Source organism: Tachysurus fulvidraco, chromosome 2, assembly GCF_022655615.1.
Source record: "Tachysurus fulvidraco isolate hzauxx_2018 chromosome 2, HZAU_PFXX_2.0, whole genome shotgun sequence".
Lineage (NCBI taxonomy): Eukaryota > Metazoa > Chordata > Actinopteri > Siluriformes > Bagridae > Tachysurus > Tachysurus fulvidraco.
This window is the reverse complement of record NC_062519.1, coordinates 42,814,683-42,824,794: the sequence shown is the minus strand read 5'-3', so window position 1 is coordinate 42,824,794 and position 10,112 is coordinate 42,814,683. Positions and strand designations below refer to the sequence as shown.

The window sequence follows — 10,112 nt, the reverse complement described above, 5'->3', positions numbered from 1 at the left end:
ATTGTGGGGAAAGTTCCATGTATTGACACACACAATGAATTTGGTTCCAGCAGTTTGTGACTCTCAAAGGTACAGACATAAATAACTATAAATACTATACAAGAAAACAATGCAGATGATGAGATACAATGTAGACAGAATGAGTATAAAATGAGGATATAGAATGAATAAAATATATAAAATATGAATATGGAATATGAAAGATCAGTAATGTACATAAATGTGGGAGAGCAGATAACAATATTGTGCAATATTATGCTTTTTGTGCAATATACAGCAGCAGTAGTGTGTAATATACAGATGATGTGATGACTGACAGTCCTGATAATGCAGTACCTATGATAAGAGGCAGTGTTATAATTATAATATAATGATGGTGAGGTGTTAATCAGGGTGATTGTCTGGGGAAAGAAACTGTTAACTGTTTACTGTCTGGCAGTTTTAGTAAGCAGAGATCTGTAGCACCTGACAGAAGGGAGGAGCTGTAAGAGGGCGTGTCCAGGGTGTGAAGGGGCAGTGGTGATGTTTACTGCCCGGTTTCTTGTTCTTGTGTCGTACAAGTCCTGGGGGGTGGGCAGGGGGGCACCAATTATTATTTCTGCTGTTCTAACTATGCGTTGCGGTCTGTTACTGTCCTGTATAGTTGCTGCACCAAACCAGATGGTGATGGATGTGCACAAGACAGATTCTATGACTGCAGTGTAGAACAGCACCAACAGCTCCTGTGGCAGACCAAACTTCCTTAATTGACGTAGAAACTACATCCTCTGCTGGGCCTTTTTAATGATGGAGTTTATGTTGCACTCACATTTCAGGTATTGAGAAATGGTAGTGCGCAGAAACTTGAAGGTCTCCACAGATGACACCGGGCTGTTGGATATTGTGAGGGGGGAGTAGTGTTGAGGGGTCTTTCCTAATGTCCACTATCATCTCCACAGTTTTGATGGTGTTTAGCTCCAGACTGTTCTGACTGCACCATAGCACCAGCCGCTTCACCTCCTGCCGGTATGCAGACTCATCTTGGATGAGACCGATGAGCGTAGTATCATCTGCAAACTCAGGAGTTTAACAGTTGGGTCACTTGAAGACTTTTTAAAGGATTTTTCAGTGCGAGGCTTCTGAATGCTGAAGGAAGACATGATCATGTTTATAAATCATTATAAACAAAGAGTGGGATAATAAATCATTCCTGTTCTCTATGACTATAACTATATGGACAAAAAGTGAGATTATATAATCAGGTGCTTTATTCTTCTTGTAACACATAAATCCCACATTCTTACTAACTTCTGCTTCTCTTTATCTCGTTTACTTTTACTGCTCCAGATAACGGCTCGTTTATCACTTGCTGTTTCCTCTCATGTGATAAAAAGAGCTTTTTTTGGCCCAGATTGATTTAAGTGACTTTAAGGGTGAGGTTAGAAGTCCTGACAAAAGCTTTAAGCACCTTGTGAAGCTTCAAAGTGAAACCTTTGATCTTTCTTTAAGACACAAACATAGACATGAACATTGTGACCTCAGGAACAGTAAGACTGCAGGATCAGCTTATAACAAACAACTGTTAATCAGGTTTATAGAGCTGATTGAGGTTTGTTAAATTCCAGCGAGTTCTGCTTTCTGCACTTGTGTTAATTAAGTGTTCATTTATCCTGCACTAATACACTCACTTCAGCTCTGTTCAGACTCACTGATCAGATGATAAAAACACCAAGTCGTTCATTCCGAATGAGACATACTTCCAGGAGCAGGACCGAACGCCGCATTACGTTTAGTCACATGATCTTAGCGTGTTAATTTAACTAACAATGAAGGTACAGCTACATGTTATCTCTCAGTAAAAGTGACGTGACATACGTTCTCTGCATTTAACCCATCCAAAGTGCACACACACACACACACACACACACACACACACACACACACACACACAACATGAACACACACCCGGAGCAGTGGGCAGCCATTTATGCTGCAACACCCGGGGAGCAGTTTGGGGGGTTCGGTGCCTTGCTCAAGGGCACCTCAGTCATGGTATTGCCAGCCCGAGACACGAACCCACAACCTTAGGGTTAGGAGTCAAACTCTTTAACCATTAGGCCACGAATGGCGCCTGTTATTAGCTACAAGCCCCGCCCCTTCTGTTCTGTGAATGATGGAGCATTTTACTGAGAAACCACAAAGAAGTGTAAACTCGTCTGTCCTGAAGACGTGGAACACAAGTTCAGCAGAGACACAGAGCTCACACTGGAGACTCCTTCCATTCCTGAACAAGCTGCTACAATACAAACGATATCGTATTAAAGTAAACGCATTAATTATCAGTAAAGCTGTGATTTCTGTAGCTTGCTTCTGTCAGAGCCACTGTTATGGAGAATTAATACCTTCTCACCATGTCTCAGAGCTCCAGACAGAGCACATGAACTTCAGACAGCGCTGCACATGACATAGTATTACACGAGTGACAAATCTGACACGTTCGTATAAAACGCTCTCAGAGACGAGCATCTGGAAGCCGCACTTTCTGCTGTTCGTGGAAACATGGCATGTAATTAGAGCGAGACTGTGAGAGGAGCCGTGATGAGTGAACTGAAAAAACAACCAACACACCACAGCGTTCAGGTTAAACTTGGGTTAATCAAGTCATCATTTTATTAACTGATAATTAAACACACATGATACATGAGCACTTTATTGATAATCAGTTGATTTGAGAAAGCAATAAAAAATAAAGATGATCTTGTTACAAGATACTTGCAGGATAAAATCCACTACTAATGTGCATGATGTGTCTTACAGGTGAGCATTCAATGCTCTAACACCAGACACATGATTACAGAGAAAATAAATTACAGCTCACATTATAAATATGAGTACATTTAAAAGCTGAACCTTTAAACCTTGAATCTCTTTTCTGTTTTATTTCTGAATAAATATCTTCCTTTAATAATGTATTAATAGAACAGTGACTGCTTTAACAGGCTGAGATTTATTTAAAAGCTTTCAAACAGTGATTAACTGAACGTCGATTATGATGATGATGATGAAGTATAATGCTCTGTGATCAGATCAGCTCTCGTGTGATTAAATCACACGTCTTAAATTTACATCTCATCTGTCTCTCCGTCCATCACAAAGGGATGTAAAGCTGCTTAGATAAAACAATAACAATAAGAATGGTCCGCGTCAGTGACGTCATCCCCTCACCCCACCTGGCCTTTAGGAGATATCCGAGAGCGGGCGTGTCCCTGCATGGTCTCCATGGAAACCAGACCCAGAGTGTTAGCTACCAGGATGGCCACTTTCTCGCCCAGACAAGCGCAGGTGTCGAGAAGGCAGCGTGTGCGTGCGCTCAGTGTCATGGCTGACGTGATGAACTCATAGTCCTCACGCGTGACCGCACGCCTCGCGCGCAACATGTCCAGCAGGCGGTTGAGTCGCCCCTCAGTCATGAAGTGCACAATGGTCTCACGTCTCTCCTGCAGGAGCTGACAGCAGGTCAAGCCGGAGGACACGGGACACAAGGCTGCAGAGAGAGATCAGATTCGATCAGATTCGATCAGATTACAAACATCAGATTAGATCAGATAAAGGAAAGTGAGCTGAAGAAATAATCACACTGTAAAGAAAATTAAAATATTAAAATAAACATACATTTATCCTGTATTTCATATTATATGAGTACAAGACCCCCATTAGAAGATTATTAAATTCAATTCTCCATTATTTCACTCATTTCATGCTTAATCTAGCTTTATTCTCATTTCAAAGCAGTTGTGATCTTTCATAGTCACGCGTTAATATTATTCTTCTATTATTCGTCTATATTTAGGATTCAATGATTAAATGTTTATGACGGAGCTCCATGACGGCTGCTCAGTAAAATTAGCTCTGATGAACACATTTGAATGAAATATTTTTTGCACACGATTGTCCTGATTACTGCTTTACTTCCTGTTAGGTCAAATACACAGAGACATTCTGTTCTTCTGCATGAACACATGTAGCACAGCTCACTGAGGCTCCACAGACATCTGATTATAGATCAGGAAACTTACTAAGGATCAAAATCGCACATACTGTACACACACATACACATTCACACACGCACACACACACACACATGCACATACACACGCACACAGACACACACAGACACACACACGCACACAGACACACACACACACATGCACACACACATACACACAAGCACATACACACGCACACACACACACAGACACACACACACACACACAGACACACACTCACACACATACACACACATACACATACACATGCACACACACACACAGATACACACACACACATGCACACACGCATACACATGCACACAAGCACACACGCACAGATACACACACACACACACACACACACAAAAATCCTTGTCGAGAGAAAAACAGGGAAAGAGAAAAACAGTGACTCTCTCGAGAGGAAACAGAGATAAGGCAGAGACGAGGTGGTTTCTGTCATTCAGGAAGTTCACCAACAATCTGGTTGAAGTGCTTACAGTGTTACAGTGCACAAGTCAGCGCACTACACACACCATGTTTGTTGAGGACAAATTTACTTTAGCTGCACTCAATCAGGAGGCGAGTTCCAGCATGTAAACACATCGTCCTAACTCTGAACCTAAAAACATGTCTGTGCATTTCATGAAGATGCGAGCTTCAGTTCACAGCAGTGACTTTATTACTGACCTGAGTGAGAAACTCGGTCTAACACCTTAACATTTAACACTTAACTTAACACCTAACCAGAGATGAAGCTGCAGTCGTTCGCTCATTTATCTCGTTATGTGAGACATTTTGGCGGCTCTAGAAGAGACGTGTGTGTCTGAAGTCATTTAGCTTCACTGCTGCTGATGGAGATCCTTCTCAGGTAGACCTGAATTTACATCTACATCTAAATCCAACATGTTTCTTCACAAACATAATATTTTCATGTCAGAAAAAAAGTATATTACCAAAAATATTTAGATTATTTCAACTTTCAAGCAAAATACATTTCATTTCTCTTTTTCGGATTGTTTGAACGTGTCTTGTTTATGTGTCTGACCATTAACGTGGTTTCAACTAAAACATCGGGGCTTAAAACACAATACTTAATAATTCATTTATCCAAATTCTGTAGAAAAATTTCTCCAAAAACGGAAGTTTAATTAGAATTAATTTAGTCCCAAAAAAGCTGAAGGTTTTGTTAAAGGTGGGGTCTCTGTTGTTTGAGAAAAGCTTCAGTCGAGACACCAAACAAAACAAAAACAAAACAAACGTGTAGCCAATGAGCATAAAGGGGCGTGTCTTGTCAATATGGGCGGAGAGAGTGTTCAGTGCGCGTGTGTGACATTAGCAGAAAGCGGTTTTAACATCGACATGGAGGATAAAAACAAAGAAAGAAAGAGAAGAAAGACTTACGATAAGGACAAGAAGTAGGACGTGTTAATATAGGATCAGCTTTCCAGCGCTGGAGAGAACTGAAGGAGCAGGAAGTTGGCCACATATTCACAGGTTGGAGTTTCCCGAGTCAATAACTCCTGAGCTAAACGCTGTTACTACACAAATAACACCTCTTTTCTGTCGTAGTAATGTAGAGAGGCAGCTACAACCGCGTTTTGTGTAGTAACAGCGTTTAGCTCAGGAGTTATCGACTCGGGAAACTCCGACCTGTGAATATGTGGCCGACTTTACTTAAGACGCCGAGGCGCTTTTTTCCTTCTCGATAGGTGAGTAACGTTGGTTTTGCTTTGTTACACAGAACTAATATATGCCTTTGTCCTTTACATCATTATGCTTGTGTGGCATTTTTGCTTGTTTGTTTATCTACAATCGTATTGTTCTTCCCTTCAGCTATGATAAAGACACGTTTCTTTCTGTTAGTCGCCCGGGTTACGTATGTATGTGTGGGCGGAGCTATCGATACAGGGGTGGGACCTGTTTGGGTTAGGGGTGTGTCTGTTTTGGTGATTTTATATGTCAACATTGGCTTTCAAACAACAGAGACCTCACCTTTAACTGCCATCTTTAGGACAGAGGAGTTTACACACTACCTATAATTTTTCTCTTATTACCTAACGAGCGAATAACCATTACAACAGGAACGTGACAATAAAGGCAGTAAACCCCTGGCTGTCGTACACGTGTTAGAGATCACAGTAGTGTGTATATATTATGTGTGTCCTCTTACGCTGGTTAGCAGGATGTACAGTTGTGTGTGTCTGGGACGTCGGCGAGCTACACGGTGTGTTCAGGGGTGGAGCAGCTCGAGTGTGTTTTATGCCCAAAACTCCAGCACAATGTCTCACAGCAGTGTGAATGCCTACATCTATAACATAAAATACATAAATAAACAACAAACACCAAGAAAACAAGATCTAATATGACTGAAGATATATTTTATATTAAATATACAGTATGAGAGACTCGCTCACTCCTGCAGTACGCCGTCGGAGGTAAGGATCGGGCCGGAGCGGGAGAAGGCGGACTTCCTCTCGAACTCGACTCGTCTGATTTACGTGTCACGGTGTTTGTGTGTGAAACACAGTTGTGTTTGTGTGAAAAAGGCACCGTCACTGGGATCGTCTTAGACTTCAGGTATTTTGGACCCGTACAGCCTCCGTAGCCCTGAGGAGGTGTTTGTGTTAACAGTAAGCAGAGACAAAGACACTACAGGTGGCGCTATTATACTTAATAAAGTGTAAGATATCACAATTCATCATCCACAGCTGATTGTTCAGGTCCTGGTACTCATACAAGGATTTATGTAAATGAGGCTTTGCAAATTTTGCATACATAATATAAACAAATGGAACGTAATTTTAAAAACTTCCTGTATGTTGTTAGAATTACAAATGTTAATGCACACAGTGTTCATGTCTGTAAAGCTGCTTTGAACACGTGAAGTTTCATGGATGCTTCTAGAATGTGAGATTTGTATTTTTATTTTATTTAAAGAAGCTTTTTAATAATAAATAGTGTGATTTTAAGGTGGGCGGAGCTTAGGTTTATGGTGAACGGATAAACAAATAAAAAATTAAAATGATTATGTAACAGTAATATTTTACTTATAAATGCAATGTTTCACCTTAAAAGAGCAGACAGTTTAATTTGAAAGCAGATGAAATAAATTTGTACCTCCAGGTTGTTGAGCTCAATAGGCAGCTCCCAGGTTGCAGTGTGTTTACAGCTCTGTAGCGCCCTCTCCTGGAGAGAACACATGACTGTGTATAACTCGCACACACTCACCTGATTCAGTATTCACCTCTTTAATTAACTGCTGTCTGATTTATTCTGCATGACGAATGATTGTTCAGTACCTTACAGGTTCTTATCAGGTGAACTGCTCTACATTCAGCTCCTGGGTCCAGAGTTTCCAGAACCTTCCGGAGCTCCAGCACACAATCTGTATCGAGACAGAATTTTGTTTATTAGCAAAAGAAATATGCAGAAATGATACGTTTTTATTTAAGACTGAACTTTTGGCTAACCTTCAGCCAGCGGCCGCTGTTTTGGATCGACAGACCAACATCTGGTCATGAGCTGAGTGAGGGCGTGGCCTTGTGGTGTCTCCAGGGGCAACAGATTCCTCACCATACCTGGCTCCGCCCCTTCCCGAGCGCACACATCCAGGTTCTGCAGCTGATCCAAACCTAAAAGCAAATATCATGAAAACAAATAAGTAAGGAATTTAAATAAAAAAAAATTATTAAAGACCTTTGTCAACTTTCATCAATTTTGTCTATTCATCAGAATGAATAAATGATTAAAATCTCTACCACAAAATTCTGACAACATGTCAGAAGAAGAGTTGTACATTTCTTCATTTTTCATGTGATTAGATCTTTATTCATGTCCCAACACTCAGCTTGTGTCATCACTGCTAGCGAGTAGCATCTAACACTAGGTTTACTGGATTTGTTATTTTCTGGTGCAGGTCCCGAGGTGTGATTCCCCCCTGTTGAGATTTTCACAGTTCTTCAGCCCTGCTTTTGTTGTGCAAACCTCTGTCTGTGACGGAAACCTTCACGCCTATCTATACAAAATAGTCTGTTTAATTTATATAAAAAAATTGTGTGCTAAGGTTTGTCATTGCCATAGTACATATCATATTTATACAACCCTTGTGCAGACCTGGGGTCTATTTGACTCATCTGGAAAGTTTAATGCATCATAATTTGGGTTTCCTTCCACATATTTGCCTGAAATTTACCAGGATTGTTCCAAATTATGAACTTTGCAAGTAAAATTAATCTTGTCCTCCCGGGTCAATTTGACCCGGCCACATTTAGTGGGGCAATAGGTCACACTTTTGCCCTTTTCAGCACAATGAACATACATACAGACACAAAAATGCCCACTAACACACGCACCCAAAACACAAACTCACACACACACACACACACACACACACACACACACACACACACACACACACACACACACACACACACACACACACACACACACACACACACACACACACACACACACACCCAAAACACACACTCACACACCACAGATGATTTTCAGATGGTTTTGATAAAGAGAAGAACCATGAAGATGGAAACAGTGGTCATGAAGTTTACATCCTTCTAACAGAGACGGAAAAAAACACAGAAGTAAAACAGAAGAGGAACAAAAAAGGCTGACTAATTACATCAAACGATAAAGAGAGAGAGACAGCGAGGGAGAGAGAGACAGAGACAGACAGAGAAAGAGAGACAGAGAGAGAGAGAGACAGAGACAGAGTGAGAGAGAGATACAGAGAGAGAGAGAGAAAGAGAGAGAGAGACATAGATAGAGAGAGAGAGAGAGAGAGAGACATAGATAGAGATAGAGAGAGAGAGAGAGAGAGAGAGAGAGAGAGAGAGAGAGAGATACAGCGAGAGAGAGAGATATACAGAGAGAGAGACATAGATAGAGAGAGAGAGAAAGAGAAAGAGAGAGAGAGAGAGAGAGAGAGAGAGAGAGAGAGAGACAGGTAAAGTATATAGTACCTTCATGCGATGGTCGCCTGTTCAGTGTTTCCCACATCAGAACACCAAAACTGAAAGTGAGTAATAAGACGAATGAAACCCGACTGAATCACCAAACTGTTCATCCGTGTGAAGATGTAAATATTTTAAATATTTGAGATGTGGCTTGAAGATGGAGCTCACCTGTACATGTCAGACTTCACACCTGGAAGGTTTCCTAGCAGAAGCTCTGGTGCCAGGAAGGCCAGGTCTCTGAAACATGGAGCTCGTGTTCTCACGTCCACCAGCGTCTCACATCCCCAGTCACACAGCTGTAACACAGAACACGCTCAGACTCAGAACATCATCACCATCATCAGTATCATCAGGACGACTCTGACTCTTACATTATTATTATTAGTAACAGCAGAGAGTTAAATTAATATTATACATTTATTTGGATTTGATAGTGAATACTTAAATCACACACTGGATCTCAATAAACAAAATATTCAAATTGAATATTGAGGCCAGGAATCATGATGCACCAGGAGGAGCCCAGGACCTACTGCACCAGCATAGGATCTGACACGAGCTTTAAGGATTTCATCCTTGTTCCTAACAGCAGTGAGGGATCTGTTGGCCAGCATGTTGGAGGTCTGTGAGTCCCCCCAAGAATATTTCCCCCGAGACCATCACTGACTCATTACCAAACTGGTCATACTGGATTATGTTTCAGGCAGCATAACGATCCCCACGTCTCCAGACTCTTTTATGTTTGTCCAATGTGCTCAGTTTGAACCTCCTTCAGTCTATGCAGAGAACTTGGCAGCAATAGCAGAACCGCCAATTCTGGTGTTCTCTGGGAAATGCTGCACAGGTCTCACTAGAGGATGTCGAATCCTTCTGAGTTTGGTCAGAAACATGCACATCAGTAGCCTGCTGTCATTTGGTAGAGCTCTGGCTGTGCTCCAGCTGTGCAGATACCAGTCCTGCCGGTTGTTGCCTAAAGCCCTGTCAGCTGCCCTCATGTATCGGCCCGTCCCTGTGGGTCTCCTCTGTGCACTTGAAGCTGTGCTTGGAGACACGCAGCACATTGATGTCCCATCCTAGAGGAACTGCTGTCTGTATCTAACAAAACACAAGA

The 10,112-nt window shown here is 41.6% G+C and overlaps 1 protein-coding gene across 1 annotated transcript in view; it reads right to left on the bottom strand.

Moving 5' to 3' along the window:
* Nucleotides 1-2,614: 2,614 nt before the first annotated feature.
* Nucleotides 2,615-10,112, bottom strand: part of si:dkey-181f22.4 (receptor-interacting serine/threonine-protein kinase 2) — an 11,872-nt gene continuing 4,374 nt past the window's right edge. The window contains exons 4-11 of the mRNA XM_027136576.2: nucleotides 9,170-9,297; nucleotides 9,008-9,057; nucleotides 7,499-7,660; nucleotides 7,328-7,413; nucleotides 7,146-7,214; nucleotides 6,443-6,635; nucleotides 6,199-6,336; nucleotides 2,615-3,523 (exon numbers count right to left, since the gene is read on the bottom strand). Coding sequence (XP_026992377.2) covers nucleotides 3,201-3,523; nucleotides 6,199-6,336; nucleotides 6,443-6,635; nucleotides 7,146-7,214; nucleotides 7,328-7,413; nucleotides 7,499-7,660; nucleotides 9,008-9,057; nucleotides 9,170-9,297 — 1,149 coding nt within the window. The 3' untranslated portion in view covers nucleotides 2,615-3,200. The remainder of the gene's footprint in view (nucleotides 3,524-6,198; nucleotides 6,337-6,442; nucleotides 6,636-7,145; nucleotides 7,215-7,327; nucleotides 7,414-7,498; nucleotides 7,661-9,007; nucleotides 9,058-9,169; nucleotides 9,298-10,112) is intronic.